Source organism: Pelodiscus sinensis, chromosome 29 (genome assembly GCF_052426305.1).
Source record: "Pelodiscus sinensis isolate ZL-2025 chromosome 29, ASM5242630v1, whole genome shotgun sequence".
In the NCBI taxonomy this organism is placed as follows: domain Eukaryota; kingdom Metazoa; phylum Chordata; order Testudines; family Trionychidae; genus Pelodiscus; species Pelodiscus sinensis.
This window is the reverse complement of record NC_143080.1, coordinates 16345599-16367483: the sequence shown is the minus strand read 5'-3', so window position 1 is coordinate 16367483 and position 21885 is coordinate 16345599. Positions and strand designations below refer to the sequence as shown.

Below are 21885 nucleotides of genomic sequence, written 5' to 3'. Positions count from 1 at the left end.
ATATGTTAAGGTCAAAAGGGAGGCAGAGTTTGCCAGAGTATTGCTATTCTCCCTCTCACTGCCTCCATGACCTACCTCCTTCAATGTGCTAGGTGGGTAAATAGTCCCAAGTTCCTGTTAGGCAAACAAGATCCCACCAAACTTCAGGCCAGCTTGGGCTCTGGGACAGGCTTCCTCACAAGACTCAAGACATTTCCAAAAGGAAAGACAAGCCACAAAGGGCCAAATTCTGCCCCACTGAAGTCAGTGGTGTAAGTCCCATTCCCTTCAGTGGGAGCATAACTGGAGCCTTGCCATACAGAAGGTTAAGTGCTTCCCAAGGCCACTGAGTGGAAAGGACCAGCAGAAATGGTGCCCACCAGACAGCAGAGTCACACTCCAGGGTACCTCTGCAAAGGTCAAGATTAAAAAATCTTGGAAGGGGCTACAAACAAGCATTGCAGAGGCTCCCGACCCAAACTTGTGCGGCAAGACAAACTGTCCCCCAGTCTGCATCTGCATTGGCCCATTCACTGCAGAGCTACTGGATGCCAAGAGGAACTGGAAGTTTTGAACATCACAATGAACATGGAGGCTAAAGAGGCCTTCTATGCTCCACGTGCAGCAGTGATTCTATCCAGCCTGGCAAGGAGAAAAGACCCTACATGCTCGCAACTCTCAGCCACTCCCATTTGTTACTGAGTTGCTCAGGCTCGGCCCAGGCCTGGAATCAGATCGACAAAATGGGGAAGCTTTCAGAAAGCAGCAGAGTCACCAAAAGCATTAAGTGGGGACTGGAAGGGAGAGGCCAGGGACTCTGTTACAGGCCAGTCTGGAGTGCCAGGTGCAACTCCAACACTTCAAGGGACTGCAAAGGGTTTCAAAGCAGCAATTCCAACTGGGGTCTCTGGAATTCCACAGCAAAGTAACTTGCCTCTGGCAAACTCAGTTGAATCACCAAGGGTCTGTCTACACTACAAAGTGAATTGGAACTAACAGCCGTGAGTTCGAATTAACTTTCCTAGGCGCTACACAGACAAACCGCTAGTTCGAACTTAATTTGAACTAGCGGTGCGCTTAATTCGAACTCGGTAAACCTCATTCTGCGAGGACCAACGCCTAGTTCGAGTTAACTAGTTCGAATTAAGGGCTGTGTAGCCACTTAATTCAAACTAGTGGGAGGCTAGCCCTCCCCAGCTTTCCGTGGTGGCCACTCTGGGCCAAACCAGGGAAACTCTTCTACCCCCCTCCCGGCCCTGGAACCCTTAAAGGGGCACAGTCTGGCTATGGTGCGTGTGCCAGGTGCAAGCCTGCCAGCACCCAGCCAGCAGACCCTGTACCTGGCACGGCATGAGCCAGCCACCCATCCCTCCGCCTCTTCCCAGGACCAGGCTGGCAGCTCCCAGGACCCTGCCTGGGGCCGCAAGAGGCAGGCACTCCCCTGGTCTAGTGTGGAGATCGTGGACCTCATCCAGATTTGGGGGAAAGCCTCCAACGTCCACGACCTCCGCACTAGGCACAGGAAAGTGGCCGTTTAGGGCAGGAGAGCTGCCAGCCTGGCCACCAAAGGCCACATGCGAACCCAGGAGCAGGTTTGCATGAAAATCAAGGTGGTCCAGTGAGACCCCCGACCCTGAGCTTAGAACATTACAGCCATACTGGATCAGACCAAAAGTTCATCCAGCCTAGTAGCCTGTCTGCCGACAGCGGCCAACACCAGCTACCCTGGAGGGGATGGACCGAAGACAATGACCAAGCCATTTGTCTTGTGCCATCCATCTCCAGCCTTCCACAAACAGAGGCCAGGGACACCGTCCCTACCCCCTGGCTAATAGCACTCCATGGACCCAACCTCCATGACTTTAATCTAATTTCTCTTTAAACCCTGTTATAGTTCTAGCCTTCACAGCCTCCTATGGCAAGGAGTTCCACAGGTTGACTATGTGCTGTGTGAAGAAGAACTTTCGCTTGTTAGTTTTAAACCTACTGTCCATTCATTTCATTTGGTGTCCTCTAGTCCTATTATGGGAGCTAATGAAGAACTTTTCTTTATGCACCCTCTCCACACCACTCATGCTTTTATAGACCTCTATCATATCCCCCCTCAGTCTCCTCTTTTCTAAGCTGAAAAGTCCCAGTCTTTTTAGCCTCTCTTCATATGGGACCTGTTCCAAACCCCTGATCATTTTAGTTGCCCTTTTCTGAACCCTTTCCAAGGCCAAAACATCTCTTTTGAGGTGAGGAGACCACAGCTGTACACAGTACTGAAGATATGGCGTACCATAGTTTTTATACTTCCCCTCCTCCTTCTTCCCCTGGCTTCCCCCTTCCAGCTCCCTCCTCCCAGGTTTCCCCCTCCCTTCTCCCACCCTCTCTCCTCCCCTCTCCCACCTCCTTTTCCCTGTCTCCCCAGAGGTTAATTCCCGCCCCCAGTTTTGTTAAATAAAGAGTTTCTATTTTTGAACATGTGTCCTTTATTTTTTACATCAGGAAGGGGGGCTATGGAGGGATAAATGGAAGGAGGTAAGGGAGGAATGGGGGTACGAGCCCCCAATGGGTAGGACTGGGGTGGCTCTGTGGGCTCCTCGGGGTGGAAGCTCTCTTGCAGGGTCTCCTGGATCCTGACAGCCCCCCCGATTGACCCCCGCCCCCCAGATAGCAGCCTGCGCAAGTGCAGCCGGGCTGATGGCCGAGTGCTGTGATGTGCCGAGTGTGGGCACTCAGGGCACTCCAAGACAGGACTGCTTTGCTGTCCCTCATCGAGGTAGACAAGCAAGCGGGGAACCCTGAGAACAGTCTGTCCAGGGTGGGGGGTCGGGTCCCTTTAAGCACAGCCCTGGGCTAGCCTGAGGCAGCAGCTCCGCGCTCTAAGTCCTAACCTGATGCCCTGCCAGCACCTGTTCCGGCCAGCCTTAACCCCGGTTCAGGGTCCACTCAATGTGGACGTGCTAGTTCGAACTAGCAAAACGCTAATTCAAATTAGTTTTTAGATCTAGATGCACTAGTTCGAATTAGCTTAGTTCGAATTAACTAATTCAAATTAAGTTAGTTCGAATTAGTGCTGTAGTGTAGACATACCCCAACAGTGTTGCATGCTAGGCCCTAAATAGCTGCTTGTAATTCCAGAGAGCAACAGCTCTGACAGATCTCCCCACTGCTGTCCTCCTCCCACCACCACCCAGCACCATCCCCTTCCTCCAGACACCTGTTCTTCTCTCAGCACCTCCCTAGCCCACACTTGCCGAGAACTCAACCCACTACTTTCCCAGCCCCCTTCTGGGGTCCTCCTCTGTCCAGCCTTCACTTTGCTCCCCTCTCCTCAGCTACACAGTTCACCTGCTTACATCTCTGCCCTCACTCTCCCCCTCCCATTTGTGCAGTCTGCACGCCTCTGCTCCGGCCACCTCTCACAGCAGTTCAGTCCCCTCCCCAAGTCACTCCTCAGGATGCTGCCTGCCGTTCAATAGAATTCCAGAACACTCCCTGCCTATGGGGGCATGGCCTCAGCACAGCTCTTCTCTCCCTTGTCCCCCAAAGGAATTCTGAGACCATCCCCAGCCCAACTCCTTCCTCTGGCCCTGGACAGTCTCCTCACCCCATGGCCTGATGAGCAAGTCCTTGCTCAAGTGGGCCCGTGGGAGCAACCTGGCCTCCTTGCTGCTGTCCTCTTAGTCCTGCAGGGAGGTCTGGGCTTCCTGCATCCTATTGCAGCAGGAGGTGTGCCAGAGGGCCAGCCGAGAGCCCTTGAATCCCACCTGCAGTCATGGGAGGAGGAGTCTCAAGGTAGAGTTGCCAATGTGGGGAAGGTAAGAAGCACCTGAGGAGGTGGCAGGCGAAGGGGTGTTGATGGGGCAAGAAGAGGCAGTTGTGTGCATGCTGCGCAGTCAGGAGTAGCAGGGGTGCTGCTGGGGCAACTCCTGGCCACAGAGTGGGAAGGGGGAAAGCTTCAGGCGCTGGGAAGTCAGGGGCAGCTAAGCTGGGAGTGTCACCGCTTTGCTGCTATGAGCACAGCCTCAGAGACACAGGGCTGCCACCGCAACAGCTCCTCTGCAGAGGTTTCAATGCAGTGCTCCCTGCTGCAGCTGTTGGGGTCCCATATCTGCACTGCACCTGGTTCTGGTAGCCACATCTCGTGTGCCCCAAAACTTGTCTCTTCTTCTATGAGCTCTAGGAAACTATGTGCAAAAACCCAGCAGTACTGCCCAATTCAGATTGTATGTAATGGCCAGGAAGTCCCAGCCTGCCTGAGGAGTGTTAGCTTAGACACACTCCATTTCACTTGCATTTCATGGGAGTCTTCATTTACTGTTCTCTGGCCCCAGCCCTGCAAACCACTCCCCAAGTGGACCCGACCCACATGATTTCCAGGGAGCCAGTTGGGAATAAGAAGGGGGAAGCAAACAGGGCAATGGCCTGGGGTCCTGCAAAGCTAAGTTATGGGTGGTGGAGCTTGGCTTCAGCCCCACATGGCAGGGTTCAGGCTCCATCAAGGTCAGGACCCACTGCTTAGTTTCTGCTATAGGCCCCAGGTGGTCTAATGCCACGCCTGGGCAGGAGCTCACCCAAGAACTGCAGAACAAATCTGTTGGCTGCACATCTAGAGGGCAGTCTACATAACAGTAGGGCCATCAGCTTTGCCAGGCCCCTGGGCAAGGTGGGGGGCCCAGAAGGGGCAGGACCTTGGGCAGAAGTAGGGCCAGGGCAAGTCAGCCCTTCCATTATCGGGAATATAAAAACACCTGTAGGAGAACACCTCAATCGCCCTGGACACACAGTAGAAGATTTAAAGGTAGCCAACCTGCAACAAAAAAACCGTCAAGACCAGACTTCAGAGAGAAACTGCTGAGCTACAGTTCATCTGCAAATTTGACACCATCGCTTAGGATTAAACAGACTGTTAATGGCTAGCCAACTACAAAAGCAGCTTCTCCCCTTGGTGTTCATACTGCCAGCATCAGCTGCCAGAAGTGGACCTCATCCTCCCTAATTGACCTCCTTATCGCTAGCTGTGCTCTTTTCTTATGCCTGCATATTTATATCTGCCTCTAGAATTTCCACTCCATGCATCTGATGAAGTGGGTCTTTGCCCACGAAAGCTTATGCTCCAATAAATCTGTTAGTCTATAAGGTGCCACAGGACTCCTTGTCATAATTGCTAGTGTCCATCTGCCTCTGGGTGGACACAATCCCTAAGTACTTGTCTGCACATATAATTCTCCCATTAGGGTAGTTAATCCATTTCTGGGAAGTGAAGCCAAGTTAATGGAGAAGCTCCCCCACCCCTACTGACACCACTGTCTCCACTTGCAGTTAGCCAGTCTAACTGCTCACTATGCCCCAAGCAATACAAGCATGTAGCACAGACCTGTCCTAACACTGCCCTTGGACTGGAGGCTTCTGGGTCTGCTGCCCCATGTCACAAGACCCCCTTTCAATGGAATGCTACTGTACACACTCCTCATTTTTTGTTCATCAGGGCTCTCTCAGCATTCCATTTCCCCAATTCAACATGTCATTTAAGGGGTATAGTCCTGATTTTAAGTGCCTGTAGTCCACACAGAGCCCAGCATAGCCCCCTCAGCATGCATTTTGTTTTAACATGCCATGCATGCTCCATGAGGCATGACCTCACACATACAGTGCTTTAGGTCAAGAGTGCAGGAACAAAATTTCCCCACCCAGCTAGCATACTGCTTACGTCCAGCGCTATTCAACAAAGCACTGAAATAAATGGTTCAAGGCATCCCTTCCCATTAAATAGCCATATTGCAGATTGGATTGTATCTGCCACAGCTGAATCTCATTTTAACATTTCTAAAATAGGACAGTTCCTTAATATTCCACCTCCCCAAGCAGCACCTGGAAATATTGTTCCAATCTTATGAAATTATTGCTTTCTTCCAACTTCCCAAAACAGTGTTGTTTCTTAGGTTTCAATTTCATTTTGAAGTTCTCTTTTCAGTTAAATACTGAAAGTTAAGGAGCAAGAATTCTTGCACGGAACATGCCACTACAGAAAAGTCTTGTGCCTCAAGGACAAATATAACAAAGCAGGAAAATTCCAGCTTCAAACTTTGAGACACAAGATTGAACAGAGAGAATGGCTAATATCAGCCCCTGATTTCTCATTGTAGCAGAATAGGAGGCAGTTTAGACAGGCATTTTACTAACTAAAGGATTATTGTTAAGACATCAGGGATCATTCATGTTGTTTAAACAATTGAATCCACCTACAGTAATATTCAATATTTATTTTGTGTTCAGGAAATACAATATTTAATTTTGCTTTGTATAATCTGCAATACATACTTTAACTAGAAATCCAAACAGCATCTACCACTTCCTAGCTCTGTGCGAAGAGTGCTTAGATGTCTTCCATCTCCAAATGCTAGTATATGGACTATTCCTTTTGTTGACAATAAGAGTGAAAATCCTGTAGAGCCCATCGTTAAATGTAAACAAACTTAAAAATCCATCTGATTTAAGGAATCCTTAAGCTCTTAAAACCTGTATCCAAATCGGTATTTTATTCCTTAAATGGGCCCCAATGCTGCAAACGGGTAACTTGCATGCAAGCGTTCCCTCCAGAGAGGCTACCGGTGTCTGCGTCTGCAGGATCAGAGCCCCGACAGTGAACCAGAGCCACCGCCGTGCGAGTCAGAGTCGTTCTATTAACTTCAAAAGAGGTTCTCTGACTTCACCAGCTGAGATTCTAGCTCAGGATTTTATGGACAGCTCTCAGCGTTCAAATGTATTTACCTTCCCGCATCCCACAAACACCCACGTGCACTGCGAGTGCTAGGGGCTGGACATTTCTCCTGCAAAGACTTGTGCAAAGCAAGCGGGTGTGCCGTCAGCCGTCCCGCCGACCTGAAGGCTACCGGACTGCTCAGAGGTAATGGGCTTCGGTTTTTGCAGGCTCAAGGCCATGGAAAGGAACATCCTATCAGCAAGGTAATCGGTACAGTTGCCTGGAAAGGGCTCCCCAGAGCCGAGCAGAGCAGGTTAGAGACACAATCCCCCTTTGTCTCTGCTATTCCGGCGCTTTCGCCTGATGAACGCGCGATCTGCAAAGGCCACCCCAGAGACCAGCCCTTTGGGACTGGTGACGGCTGCTCAGTTTGGGGGCCGCTACACACACCACTGGGAGCTCGTCCGGGACACGGATCGCTCGACTTGGGCTGCGGCCGCCGCTCCCCTTGCCCTGCCCTGCCCTGCCTTCGAGCGCATCCGCACCAGCCCCCCACTCCGCACAGGCACGTTATCTGCGAGCATCTGCTACCCGGCAGCCCCATTCCCCACGAGCTCTCCACTGCCTTCGTGCCCTGCAGCGCTGGGTCCAACCAGGCAAAGCGGCGCCGTTTGGATTTCAACAGGGACGAGGACCCGGGCCCCTCTGAGCAAATCGTTTCCCAAGAAAACCCCCAAGATCCTGTGGCTGGCTGCTGGGGCGCAACAGCCCCGCCCCGCCCGTCCCGCGCCAATTCCCTTGCGCCCCCAGCAGCACCGAGCAGGGAGACGAGACTCAGACCCCGGGCACCGGGGCTGGGCGCTGCTCAGAACGGACCGGACCAGGGGCCCTCCTCCCCCCAAACCCGCCGGCCGTCCCCCCAGCAGCCCGGGGCCACCCCGCGAACCCGCCCCGGCCCCCCGCGGGCAGGGCTGACCCAAAGTAGGCGGCGGAGCCGGGCAGCAGCAGGAGGCAGAGGGCGGCCAGCAGGCTCCGGGCGCGCATGGTGCCAGCGCTGCGCAGCGGGGAGCAGCGTCTCCCGCGGCTCTTTAAAATCGCCGGGGGCGGCTGCTTACCTGCCGCCCCGCCCCGCCCCGCCTGCCCTGCCGCCCGTCACTGCGCCGGGGAGCCCCGCCTGGCTCCTGCCGCGCCCCGCTTGGCACCGACTCGATCAGAGCCGGCGGGCGCAACCGGAGCCTCTCCCAGCGGGAGACCAAGGTGCGCAGACCAGTCCCCGGGCACCAAGGCGTCAGGACCTCGCTATGCGCAAAGGGGCCCGAGTCCACCCCACGGGCCCGAGTCCACCCCACGGGCCCGAGTCCACCCCACGGGGCTTCAGCTCCCCTGGCCCCGGGCCTAACCAGAGGCTGGATGCATGTTCCCATCAACTTCAATCTGGCAGGGGTGGGGGCAGTAACGACACCAAGGACCCGCCCCAAGGGTCACACTGCAGCCTCAGTGCTGTGTCCCTGTGTAGACAGACACTCAGCATGGGCCTCCTAGCCCCCTTCCCCCCAGACACTCAGCATGGGCCTCCTAGCCCCCTTCCCCCCAGACACTCAGCATGGGCCTCCTAGCCCCCTTCCCCCCAGACAGACACTCAGCATGGGCCTCCTAGCCCCCTTCCCCCCAGACAGACACTCAGCATGGGCCTCCTAGCCCCCTTCCCCCAGACACTCAGCATGGGCCTCCTAGCCCCCTTCGCCCCAGACACTCAGCATGGGCCTCCTAGCCCCCTTCCCCCCAGACACTCAGCATGGGCCTCCTAGCCCCCTTCCCCCCAGACACTCAGCATGGGCCTCCTAGCCCCTTTCCCCCAGACAGACACTCAGCATGGGCCTCCTAGCCCCCTTCCCCCCAGACAGACACTCAGCATGGGCCTCCTAGCCCCCTTCCCCCAGACAGACACTCAGCATGGGCCTCCTAGCCCCCTTCCCCCCAGACACTCAGCATGGGCCTCCTAGCCCCTTTCCCCCCAGACAGACACTCAGCATGGGCCTCCTAGCCCCCTTCCCCCCAGACAGACACTCAGCATGGGCCTCCTAGCCCCCTTCCCCCAGACAGACACTCAGCATGGGCCTCCTAGCCCCCTTCCCCCCAGACACTCAGCATGGGCCTCCTAGCCCCCTTCCCCCCAGACACTCAGCATGGGCCTCCTAGCCCCCTTCCCCCCAGACACTCAGCATGGGCCTCCTAGCCCCCTTCCCCCCAGACACTCAGCATGGGCCTCCTAGCCCCCTTCTCCCCAGACACTCAGCATGGGCCTCCTAGCCCCCTTCCCCCCAGACACTCAGCATGGGCCTCCTAGCCCCCTTCCCCCAGACACTCAGCATGGGCCTCCTAGCCCCCTTCCCCCAGACACTCAGCATGGGCCTCCTAGCCCCCTTCCCCCCAGACACTCAGCATGGGCCTCCTAGCCCCCTTCCCCCCAGACAGACACTCAGCATGGGCCTCCTAGCCCCCTTCCCCCCAGACAGACACTCAGCATGGGCCTCCTAGCCCCCTTCCCCCCAGACAGACACTCAGCATGGGCCTCCTAGCCCCCTTCCCCCCAGACAGACACTCAGCATGGGCCTCCTAGCCCCCTTCCCCCCAGACACTCAGCATGGGCCTCCTAGCCCCCTTCCCCCAGACAGACACTCAGCATGGGCCTCCTAGCCCCCTTCCCCACAGACAGACACTCAGCATGGGCCTCCTAGCCCCCTTCCCCCCAGACAGACACTCAGCATGGGCCTCCTAGCCCCCTTCCCCCCAGACGCTCAGCATGGGCCTCCTAGCCCCCTTCCCCCCAGACAGACACTCAGCATGGGCCTCCTAGCCCCCTTCCCCCCAGACAGACACTCAGCATGGGCCTCCTAGCCCCCTTCCCCACAGACAGACACTCAGCATGGGCCTCCTAGCCCCCTTCCCCCCAGACACTCAGCATGGGCCTCCTAGCCCCCTTCCCCCCAGACAGACACTCAGCATGGGCCTCCTAGCCCCCTTCTCCCCAGACAGACACTCAGCATGGGTCTCCTAGCCCCCTTCTCCCCAGACAGACACTCAGCATGGGCCTCCTAGCCCCCTTCCCCCAGACACTCAGCATGGGCCTCCTAGCCCCCTTCCCCCAGACAGACACTCAGCATGGGCCTCCTAGCCCCCTTCCCCCAGACACTCAGCATGGGCCTCCTAGCCCCCTTCCCCCCAGACAGACACTCAGCATGGGCCTCCTAGCCCCCTTCCCCCCAGACACTCAGCATGGGCCTCCTAGCCCCCTTCCCCCCAGACACTCAGCATGGGCCTCCTAGCCCCCTTCTCCCCAGACAGACACTCAGCATGGGCCTCCTAGCCTCCTTCCCCCCAGACACTCAGCATGGGCCTCCTAGCCCCCTTCCCCCCAGACACTCAGCATGGGCCTCCTAGCCCCCTTCCCCCCAGACAGACACTCAGCATGGGCCTCCTAGCCCCCTTCCCCCCAGACAGACACTCGTAGAGGTGGGTGACAACCTGGGAAGCAGTGATCATGAGATGGTAGATTTCAGGATCCTGACCAAAGGAAGGAAAGAGACTAGTAAAATACACACCTTGGACTTCAAAAAAGCAGATTTTGACTCCCTCAGAGATCTGATGGAAAGAATCCCCTGGGATGTTAACATGAAGGGGAAAGGAGTCCAGGACAGCTGGCAGTATTTTAAAGAAGCCTTATTGAAGGCACAGAAAGAAACCATCCCGACACGTAGCAAGAGAGGCAAACCTGGTAGGAGACCGGATTGGCTTACAGGGGAAAGCCTTGGTGTACTTAAGCACAAAAAGGAAGCTTACAGAAAGTGGAAACTTGGACAAATGACTAGGGAGGAGTTTAAAGGTCTAGCTCGAGAATGCCGGGGGGTTATCAGGAAGGCGAAAGCGCAAATGGAATTGCGACTGGCTAAGGATGTGAAGGATAACAAGAAAGGTTTCTACAGGCATGTTAACAAGAAGAAGGTGATCAGAGAGGGTGTGCAGTCCCTAATGGATGAAGGAGGTAACCGAGGGTATGTCTACACTACAAAGTTAGTTCGAACTAACGGACGTTAGTTCGAACTAACTTTCCTAGGCGCTACACTAGCGCTCCGTTAGTTCGAACTTAATTCGAACTAACGGAGCGCTTAGTTCGAACCAGGTAAACCTCATTTTACGAGGACTAACGCCTAGTTCGAACTAGCTAGTTCGAACTAAGGGCTGTGTAGCCCTTTAGTTCGAACTAGTGGGAGGCTAGCCCTTCCCAGGTTTCCCTGGTGGCCACTCTGGCCAACACCAGGGAAACTCTATTGTCCCCCTCCCGGCCCCGGAGCCCTTAAAGGGGCACGGGCTGGCTACTCACTTTGTGCCAGTTGCAAGGCTGCAAGCACCCGTGCCTGCACAGCCTGCACCTGCCACAGGATGAGCCAGCCATCCGAGGGCTCCCAGCCCTCCACTGCTCCCCAGGACCAGCATGGCGGCTCCCGGGAGCTTGCCCGGGGGCGCAAAAGGCGGGCACCCGCTTGGTCAAGTGCGGAGATCGTGGACCTCATCGAGGTTTGGGGGGAAGCCTCCAATGTCCACGATCTCTGCACTAGCCACCGGAACGCGGCCGTCTACGGACGCATGGCTGCCAGCCTGGCCGCCAGGGGCCACCAGCGCAGCCAGGAGCAGGTGCGCTGCAAAATTAAGGACTTGCAGCAGTCCTACTCCCGGGCTTGCCTGCCAGGGGCCGACCCGGAGGCCTGCCCCCACTTCCATGCCCTGGACCGCATCCTGGGGCCTCATGCCGTCCCTGCCCCCTGGGACGTGATTGACCCCGGGGCAGAGGGACCGCTCCTGGACACAGAGGAGGAGGAAGAGGGCTCTGAGAGCCAGGAGCCTGCCGCCAGCCTGCCCAGGACCCGGGACCCCCGAGGCACGCCACAGAGCCGCTCGCCTGCATCGTCAGAGGCCGGGGAGGCGTCCACCTGTGAGTACCCTCGTGTTCCCCTTATGTGTACGGGGAGCTGGGGCGAGAGGGAGCCCCGGGACCGTGCGCCTGGGCCTTGCCCACCACGGAGCAGCAGCTGGGGATCCTGCAGGGGCCCTGGCCTTGCAGAGGGGAGCTGGGTTTCACACACCTGGGCCCCTGGGGAAATTGACCGCTGGTCTTCTTGCACCACAGCTGCAGCACCTGGGCCTGCAGGGCGCACCACACCGCCTGCAGCAGCCGCCCGCGCCCGGGCAAGCAGGACAGCCAGGAACCAGGAGGACTACCAGAGGTGGCACCTCCGGTTCCTGGACCGACAGCTCCGTCTCCAGGACCACTGGGTCCAGGAGGACCTCAGGCTGCGCCAGAGGAGTCTGGAGGCCCTGGAGGAGCAGGGCCGTGCCCTGCGAGGCCACCTCCAGAGCCTGCTGGACCGCTTTCCATTTCCTCCTCCCCCTGCTCCCCCTCTTGCTCCCCCTCTTGCTCCCCCTGCTCCCCCTGCTCCCACTCCTGCTTTCGCTCCTGCTTCCTCCACACCCCCTGTCCCCTCTGCCCCCCCCTCCACAACCATTCCCCACCGACGCCCCCGGACCCGCAGTGTGGCGAGACAGGAGAGGCAGCCGGACTCCCACCCCTGAGCTTTCCTTTCCCTTCCTCCCTTCCCTCCCCTCCCCTTCCAGCTCCCTCGTCCCAGGTTTCCCCCTCCCTTCTCCCACCTTCATTCCTCCCTCCCCCCACCCCAGTTCTGTGAAATAAACATACGTTTTTGTTTGAAAAACAGGTGTCTTTATTTGACAGTAGGTAGGGAGGGGAAAGGGGAAGGGGGGGTAGGGTGGAAGAAGGCCCCAGTGGGGCATGCAGGGAGAGGTCAGTCCTCCTCCTCCACCTGGAAGCTCTCCCACAGGGCTTCCCGGATCCGGATGGCCCCCCGCTGGGCTTCCCGGATGGCGGCGGTGCGGGGCTGACCGTAGTGTCCAGCCATGCGGTCAGCCTCAGCCATCCAGGCTGGCAGGAAAGCCTCCCCCTTCCGCTCACACAAATTGTGGAGCACACAACATGCCGCCACCACGGGAGGGATGTTGTGCTCGGCCAGGTCCAGACGGGTGAGGAGGCATCGAAATGGGCTTTCAGTCACCCGAAGGCCCCCTCCACCACGATGCGGGCCCTGGTCAGCCTGGCATTGAAGGCCTGGCGGGAGGGATTGAGGTGCCCCGTGTAGGGCTTCATCAGCCAGGGCTGCAGTGGGTAGGCGGCATCCCCCACCAGGCACACGGGCATGTCCACGTCCCCGACCCTGATGTGGCGGTCGGGGAAGAAGGTCCCATCCTGCAGCCGCTGGCACACGGAGGAGTTGCGGTACACCCGTGCATCGTGTGCTTTGCCGGACCAGCCCACATTAATGTCCGTGAACTGTCCCCGGTGGTCACACACGGCCTGCAGGATGACGGAGAAGTACCCCTTTCTGTTGACGTACCGGGACGCCTGGTGTTCCGGGGCACGGATGGGGATGTGCGTCCCGTCGATGGCCCCCCCGCAGTTGGGGAAGCCGAGGGCGCCGAATCCCCGGATGACGGCGTCCGGGTCGGCGAGGCGGACCACCCTGCGGAGCAGCACCCAGTTGATGGCCTTGACCACCTGCGGAGAGAGACACAGCAAAGCGCCAATCAGTGGGGCGCCCGGATGGCTGGGAGTGTGCGTGCCCTGGCAATGCCCCGCGCCCCACTCCCAGAAGCAACCCCCCTGGCGGCGTGTAGTACGGCCGGGACAGCCCGACCCCTCCGGTGCGGGGCGCTTTCGCCTCCTCCCGCCCCCCCCTTTGTCCCTGGGGCGGCCCATCCCCTCCTCGCAGCCCCCCCCCCCAGCTCGGTGGCCGACGAGCGCCGTACCTGCATGAGCACCGCTCTGACGGTGGATCTCCCCACGCCGAACTGGTTCCCGACGGATCAGTAGCTGTCCGGCGTGGAGAGCTTCCATAGGGCGATGGCCACCCGCTTCTGGAGGGGGATGGCGGGTCTCATGCGAGTGTCCCTTCTGTGCAGGGCAGGGGCGAGCCACTCGCAGAGCTCCAGGAAGGTGTCCCTCCTCATCCTAAAGTTCTGGGTCCACTGTCGGTCGTCCCAGCGCTCCAGGACGATGCAGTCCCACCAGTCGCTGCTGGTGTCCAGACGCCAGACGCGGCGGGGCACGCCGGTGCCGGGGCGCTGCCGCGGCTCCTCCACGGCCGCCAGGGCGGCCAGGCGGAGAGGCAGGGGGCTGACGTTCCCCAGGTGGTGCCAGGCAGCCTCGAGCCATTGCTGGCAGGCTTGCAGCAGCAAGTCCAGAACGTGCACCAGGGCGAGCCGTGGCTCCATGTTGCCACCTGCGGCGGTCCCCCCCGAAGGGAAGCACCGACACAGACGGGCACAGAGACCGACGCTTTGCTGTCCCTCGGCGAGGTTGGCAAGCAAGCAGGAAAAGCTGAGAACCGGATGTCCAGGGGGGTCCCTTTAAGCACGAGCCTCAGATAGCCTCAGACAGCAGCCACACAAAGCAACTGCTGACCTGATGCCCTGCCAGAACCAGTTTCAGCTGCCCTTAAATGCCCCCCTGCGTCCAATCAGTGTGGACGCGCTAGTTCGAATTAGCAAAACGCTTATTCGAACTAGTTTTTAGTTCTAGATGCGTTAGTTCGAATTAGCTTAGTTCGAATTAACTAATTCGAACTAAGTTAGTTCGAACTAGCGCTGTAGTGTAGACGTACCCCTAGTGACAGGGGATATGGGGAAAGCTGAAGTACTCAATGCTTTCTTTGCCTCTGTATTCACGGACAAGGTCGGCTCCTGGACTTCTGTGCTAAGTGACGCAAGACGGGAAGAAGATGGACAGCCCGTGGTGGGTAAAGAACAGGTTAGGAACTATTTAGAAAAACTAAACGTACACAAATCCATGGGTCCAGACTTAATGCACCCAAGGGTACTGAAGGAGTTGGCAAATGTCATTGAGGAGCCTTTGGCCATTATCTTTGAAAAGTCATGGAGATCGGGCGAAATCCCGGATGATTGGAAAAAGGCAAATGTAGTGCCCATCTTCAAAAAAGGGAAGAAGGACGATCCAGGGACCTATAGGCCGGTCAGTCTTACCTCGGTTCCTGGAAAAATCATGGAAGGGATCCTAAAGGAATCCATTTTGAGACACTTGAATGAGAGGAAAGTGATCAGGAATAGTCAGCATGGATTCACAAAGGGCAAGTCGTGCCTGACCAATCTGATTAGCTTCTATGATGAGGTAACTGGCTCAGTGGACATGGGAAAGTCAGTGGATGTGATATACCTTGACTTTAGCAAGGCTTTTGATACGGTCTCCCACAATATTCTTGCCAGCAAGTTAAGGGAATGCGGATTGGATAAATGGACGGTAAGATGGATAGAAAGATGGCTAGAAGGCCGGGCCCAGCGGGTAATGATAAACGGCTTGATGTCAGGATGGCAGTCGGTTTCTAGTGGAGTGCCCCAAGGTTCGGTTCTAGGACCGGTTTTGTTCAATATCTTTATTAATGACCTGGATGAGGGGATAGATTGCACCCTCAGCAAGTTTGCAGATGACACTAAGCTAGGGGGAGAGGTAGATACGCTTAAGGGCAGAGATAGGGTCCAGAGTGACTTAGACAAATTGGAGGATTGGGCCACTAGAAATCTCATGAGATTCAACAAAGACAAGTGTAGAGTCCTGCACTTGGGACGGAAGAATCCCAAGCATAGTTACAGGCTGGGGACCAACCGGTTAAGTAGTAGTTCAGCAGAAAAGGACCTGGGGGTTACAGTGGATGAGAAGCTAGATATGAGTCAGCAGTGTGCCCTTGTAGCCAAGAAGGCTAATGACATATTAGGCTGCATTAAGAGGAGCATTGCCAGCAGATCCAGAGATGTCATTATTCCCCTTTATTCGGCTTTGGTGAGGCCACATCTGGAGTATTGTGTCCAGTTCTGGGCCCCCCACTACAAAAAGGATGCAGAAGCATTGGAGAGGGTCCAGCGGAGGAAAACCAAAATGATTAGGGGTCTGGAGCATATGACCTACGAGGAGAGGCTGAGGGACTTGGGTCTGTTTAGTCTGCAGAAGCGAAGAGTGAGGGGGGACTTGATAGCAGCCTTCAACTTCCTGAAGGGAGGTTCCAAAGAGGCTGGAGAGAGGCTGTTCTCAGTAGTGACAGATGGCAGAACAAGGAGCAATGGGCTCAAGTTGTGGTGGGAGAGGTCCAGGTTGGATATTAGGAAAAACTATTTTACTAGGAGGGTAGTGAAGCACTGGAATGGGTTCCCTAGGGAAGTAGTGGAGTCTCCATCCCTAGAGGTGTTTAAGTCTCGGCTTGACAAAGCCCTGGCTGGGTTGATTTAGATGGGATTGGTCCTGCCTAGAGCGGGGGGCTGGACTTGACGACCTTCTGAGGTCTCTTCCAGTTCTATGATTCTATAAGGGGATGGTTGGATGAAATAACATGATCGTGGTAACTAATTGACCATTCATTATCAGTTGGAAATAGGTCAATGGAGGGATGATAGGAGTTGCTATAGGGAACTTTCTGGGTGTCTGGCTGGTGAGTCTTGCCCACATGCTCAGGGTTTAGCTGATTGCCATATTTGGGGTCAGGAAGGAATTTTCCTCCAGGGTAGATTGGCAGAGGCCCTGGAGGTTTTTCGCCTTCCTCTGTAGCATTGGGCACAGATCACAGCTGAAGGACTCTGCATGTTGGGGCCTTCAAAGTATTTGAAGGCTTCAATATCTGAGACATAGGTGAGAGGATTATTCTAAGAGGGGTGGGCGAGATTCTGTGGCCTGCACTGTGCAGGGGGTCAGACTAGATGATCATAATGGTCCCTTCTGACCTTAAAGTCTATGAGCATGGGCCTCCTAGCCCCCTTCCCCCCAGACAGACACTCAGCATGGGCCTCCTAGCCCCCTTCCCCCCAGACAGACACTCAGCATGGGCCTCCTAGCCCCCTTCCCCCCAGACACTCAGCATGGGCCTCCTAGCCCCCTTCCCCCCAGACACTCAGCATGGGCCTCCTAGCCCCCTTCCCCCCAGACACTCAGCATGGGCCTCCTAGCCCCCTTTCCCCCAGACAGACACTCAGCATTGGCCTCCTAGCCCCCTTCCCCCCAGACACTCAGCATGGGCCTCCTAGCCCCCTTCCCCCCAGACAGACACTCAGCATGGGCCTCCTAGCCCCCTTCCCCCCAGACAGACACTCAGCATGGGCCTCCTAGCCCCCTTCCCCCCAGACACTCAGCATGGGCCTCCTAGCCCCCTTCCCCCCAGACAGACACTCAGCATGGGCCTCCTAGCCCCCTTCCTCCCAGACAGACACTCAGCATGGGCCTCCTAGCCCCCTTCCCCCCAGACACTCAGCATGGGCCTCCTAGCCCCCTTCCCCCCAGACAGACACTCAGCATGGGCCTCCTAGCCCCCTTCCCCCCAGACAGACACTCAGCATTGGCCTCCTAGCCCCCTTCCCCCCAGACACTCAGCATGGGCCTCCTAGCCCCCTTCCTCCCAGACAGACACTCAGCATGGGCCTCCTAGCCCCCTTCCCCCCAGACACTCAGCATGGGCCTCCTAGCCCCCTTCCCTCCAGACACTCAGCATGGGTCTCCTAGCCCCCTTCCCCCCAGACAGACACTCAGCATTGGCCTCCTAGCCCCCTTCCCCCCAGACACTCAGCATGGGCCTCCTAGCCCCCTTCCTCCCAGACAGACACTCAGCATGGGCCTCCTAGCCCCCTTCCCCCCAGACAGACACTCAGCATTGGCCTCCTAGCCCCCTTCCCCCCAGACACTCAGCATGGGCCTCCTAGCCCCCTTCCTCCCAGACAGACACTCAGCATGGGCCTCCTAGCCCCCTTCCCCCCAGACACTCAGCATGGGCCTCCTAGCCCCCTTCCTCCCAGACAGACACTCAGCATGGGCCTCCTAGCCCCCTTCCCCCCAGACACTCAGCATGGGTCTCCTAGCCCCCTTCCCTCCAGACACTCAGCATGGGCCTCCTAGCCCCCTTCCTCCCAGACAGACACTCAGCATGGGCCTCCTAGCCCCCTTCCCCCCAGACACTCAGCATGGGCCTCCTAGCCCCCTTCCCTCCAGACACTCAGCATGGGCCTCCTAGTCCCCTTCCCCCCAGACATTCAGCATGGGCCTCCTAGCCCCCTTCCCCCCAGACACTCAGCATGGGCCTCCTAGCCCCCTTCCCCCCAGACACTCAGCATGGGCCTCCTAGCCCCCTTCCCCCCAGACAGATACTCAACATGGGCCTCCTAGCCCCCTTCGCCCCAGACACTCAGCATGGGCCTCCTAGCCCCCTTCCCCCCAGACACTCAGCATGGGCCTCCTAGCCCCCTTCCCCCAGACAGACACTCAGCATGGGCCTCCTAGCCCCCTTCCCCCCAGACACTCAGCATGGGCCTCCTAGCCCCCTTCCCCCCAGACAGACACTCAGCATGGGCCTCCTAGCCCCCTTCCCCCCAGACAGACACTCAGCATGGGCCTCCTAGCCCCCTTCCCCCCAGACAGACACTCAGCATGGGCCTCCTAGCCCCCTTCCCCCCAGACACTCAGCATGGGCCTCCTAGCCCCCTTCCCCCAGACAGACACTCAGCATGGGCCTCCTAGCCCCCTTCCCCCCAGACACTCAGCATGGGCCTCCTAGCCCCCTTCCCCCCAGACAGACACTCAGCATGGGCCTCCTAGCCCCCTTTCCCCCAGACAGACACTCAGCATTGGCCTCCTAGCCCCCTTCCCCCCAGACACTCAGCATGGGCCTCCTAGCCCCCTTCCCCCCAGACAGACACTCAGCATGGGCCTCCTAGCCCTCTTCCCCCCAGACAGACACTCAGCATGGGCCTCCTAGCCCCCTTCCCCCCAGACACTCAGCATGGGCCTCCTAGCCCCCTTCCTCCCAGACAGACACTCAGCATGGGCCTCCTAGCCCCCTTCCCCCCAGACACTCAGCATGGGCCTCCTAGCCCCCTTCCCTCCAGACACTCAGCATGGGTCTCCTAGCCCCCTTCCCCCCAGACAGACACTCAGCATGGGCCTCCTAGCCCCCTTCCCCCCAGACACTCAGCATGGGCCTCCTAGCCCCCTTCCTCCCAGACAGACACTCAGCATGGGCCTCCTAGCCCCCTTCCCCCCAGACACTCAGCATGGGCCTCCTAGCCCCCTTCCCCCCAGACACTCAGCATGGGCCTCCTAGTCCCCTTCCCCCCAGACATTCAGCATGGGCCTCCTAGCCCCCTTCCCCCCAGACACTCAGCATGGGCCTCCTAGCCCCCTTCCCCCCAGACACTCAGCATGGGCCTCCTAGCCCCCTTCCCCCCAGACACTCAGCATGGGCCTCCTAGCCCCCTTCCCCCAGACAGACACTCAGCATGGGCCTCCTAGCCCCCTTCCCCCCAGACACTCAGCATGGGCCTCCTAGCCCCCTTCCCCCCAGACAGACACTCAGCATGGGCCTCCTAGCCCCCTTCCCCCCAGACAGACACTCAGCATGGGCCTCCTAGCCCCCTTCCCCCCAGACAGACACTCAGCATGGGCCTCCTAGCCCCCTTCCCCCCAGACACTCAGCATGGGCCTCCTAGCCCCCTTCCCCCCAGACAGACACTCAGCATGGGCCTCCTAGCCCCCTTCCCCCCAGACAGACACTCAGCATGGGCCTCCTAGCCCCCTTCCCCCCAGACACTCAGCATGGGCCTCCTAGCCCCCTTCCCCCAGACAGACACTCAGCATGGGCCTCCTAGCCCCCTTCCCCCCAGACAGACACTCAGCATGGGCCTCCTAGCCCCCTTCCCCCCAGACAGACACTCAGCATGGGCCTCCTAGCCCCCTTCCCCCCAGACACTCAGCATGGGCCTCCTAGCCCCCTTCCCCCAGACAGACACTCAGCATGGGCCTCCTAGTCCCCTTCCCCCCAGACACTCAGCATGGGCCTCCTTGCCCCCTTCCCCCCAGACAGACACTCAGCATGGGCCTCCTAGCCCCCTTCCCCCCAGACAGACACTCAGCATGGGCCTCCTAGCCCCCTTCCCCCCAGACACTCAGCATGGGCCTCCTAGCCCCCTTCCTCCCAGACAGACACTCAGCATGGGCCTCCTAGCCCCCTTCCCCCCAGACACTCAGCATGGGCCTCCTAGCCCCCTTCCCCCCAGACACTCAGCATGGGCCTCCTAGCCCCCTTCCCCCAGACAGACACTCAGCATGGGCCTCCTAGCCCCCTTCCCCCCAGACACTCAGCATGGGCCTCCTAGCCCCCTTCCCCCCAGACAGACACTCAACATGGGCCTCCTAGCCCCCTTCGCCCCAGACACTCAGCATGGGCCTCCTAGCCCCCTTCCCCCCAGACACTCAGCATGGGCCTCCTAGCCCCCTTCCCCCCAGACACTCAGCATGGGCCTCCTAGCCCCCTTCCCCCCAGACAGATACTCAACATGGGCCTCCTAGCCCCCTTCGCCCCAGACACTCAGCATGGGCCTCCTAGCCCTCTTCCCCCCAGACACTCAGCATGGGCCTCCTAGCCCCCTTCCTAACATCAGCCTGATGCATTGCTCAGGTCTTCTGGAAATTCTAAGCAGGCTGCCATAACCAGCCTCCCTTCCCCCCACATCTGCCCAAGCACACACCCCATTCCAAACACCATCAGAGTGCTGCTGTCTTCTGAACCCACCTTGCACCACACTGGCCTCTCTGATGTGCAGAACTGCCCCTCTTCCATTTCGCAGGCCCAAGTAACCAGCTTTCAATTCTTCCATTGCATTAGTGTTTCTGGAGTACCCATGGGGCACTCAGCACTGTCTGAACAGCGGGAGAGGAAGGTTATATGCTGGGGCACTGGCTGGCATTTGGCCTTCATACCCAACTCTGTCACTGACTCCCTGTGTGACCTTGGGCAATCACTTCATCTCCCTGGGACTGCTTCAGCTTACCCATCTGTAAAATGGGCATAATAACATTGCCGTATCTGGTATGGGGTGTTGTAGACCTATTTAATGTGTGTGAGGCATTCAGAGGGTTGGAGCACAGATGAAACTGATACATAAAAATGAGAGGAAGGTGTCATAGTTCATGGCGCCTGTACTTGTATCCCCCTTTATGGCCCAGCAAAGGCACCCATCTCCTCAACCATCACCTCTGTGGGGTGGAGACCTACATCTCTCTCCCTTCTGACTGGAGTATTTCTATGTTGTACAGTCCCCTGATTATAGTGTGATACATGCAGCAAGCCAGTCTGCCTAGGTAGGCCTGCCTTGCCTCTCTCCTCAGACATGGTACTTAAGAAACCTAACTGTACAGCTGTTTCTAAGCAAGCAAGTTTATTCTGTAGGTAAAATCATTACAGAAAAAATTGCAAACAATAGAAGACCCTTTATACAAGTGTAACAGCTTTCCAGAGATCACTCCCAACTCCAGCAAAGGCTCCTAAAATTCTTACATTCAATTCAACAAGATTTATCCAGGAGGTTGCAGAATATTCTCAAGTCAATTACAGAAGGCATGAGGCCTGCTAACTTCCAGTCTAATCTATAAATTAAATAAAAAAACATACATGCCACAGTCAACCAGTGGAACTCCATGCCAGAGGATGTTGTGAAGGCCAACACTATAATGGGTTCAATACTAGATACATTCCATTAATCACTATTAGCCAGGTTGGGCAGGGATAGTGTCCCTAGCCTCTGTCAGAAGCTGTGTACTCGTGACAGGATGTATCACTTGATGATAACATCTGTTCTGTTCATACCCTCTGGGGCACCTGGCATTGGTCACTGTCAGAAGACAGGCTCCTGAGCTAGATGGACTTTTAGTCTGACCCAGTATGGCTGTTCTTATATTCTTAAACTAGAGGATTTACCTGGCATTGCTCAGGTCCTTAACTCAATTAATTTTTGTTGTTTGGCAAATAAAATGAAAATGTGCATGCTTCATGTAAATCATTGCTCTGAGGTAGGACTGGGGATGAAGGTTTCTGTATGCAGGCTGCCCTGAAGAGAGAGGACAATTCCAACCCTCTCCCACCACTGCAGCTTGAGACCAGGTGAGAAGTGCTTCTCTATGGCTGCAGCAGCTCCAGCGGCCACAGCTGGGTGAGGGACGCATATCCCTTGGCTAGGACAGATCCGGGTTCATCTGCTCCCTGTGCTCTCCAGCAAGAGTGAGGAATGGAATAAACTTTCCTCTCACTCCCTGATGAAAGGGAACA

General features: G+C 57.3%; 2 protein-coding genes across 4 annotated transcripts in view; one reads left to right on the top strand and one right to left on the bottom strand.

The window, feature by feature from the left end:
- The window catches only part of WNT9B (Wnt family member 9B), an 81995-nt gene that overhangs the window by 28889 nt on the left and 31221 nt on the right, over positions 1–21885 (bottom strand). Inside the window, exon 1 of one of the 3 annotated variants that reach the window (XM_089773988.1) lies at positions 20353–20500. The exons of 1 other annotated variant lie outside the window; for it this stretch is intronic. Coding sequence is in view for 1 of the 2 variants with exons in the window: in XM_075911314.2 (XP_075767429.1) it covers positions 7647–7714 (68 nt within the window). In the remaining variant the exon portion in view is untranslated. Of the gene's footprint in view, positions 1–7646; positions 7788–20352; positions 20501–21885 lie in introns of those variants that run through there. One more of the 3 variants, XM_075911314.2, reaches the window with a different exon arrangement.
- Positions 11239–12355, top strand: LOC149521317 (uncharacterized). Its single transcript, XM_089774078.1, has 2 exons — positions 11239–11660; positions 11856–12355. Exons 1-2 carry the CDS (start codon positions 11315–11317, stop codon positions 12296–12298), a joined length of 789 nt encoding a protein of 262 aa, XP_089630204.1. The 5' UTR covers positions 11239–11314; the 3' UTR covers positions 12299–12355.

What these genes read in the sequence shown, in the direction of transcription:
- LOC149521317 (XM_089774078.1), top strand. Translation starts at nt 11,315, where the DNA reads ATGGCTGCCAGCCTGGCCGCCAGGGGCCACCAGCGCAGCCAGGAGCAG. An exon ending in GGCCGGGGAGGCGTCCACCT is followed by an intron (nt 11,661 to 11,855) that starts GTGAGTACCCTC and finishes CTTGCACCACAG; the next exon opens with CTGCAGCACCTGGGCCTGCA.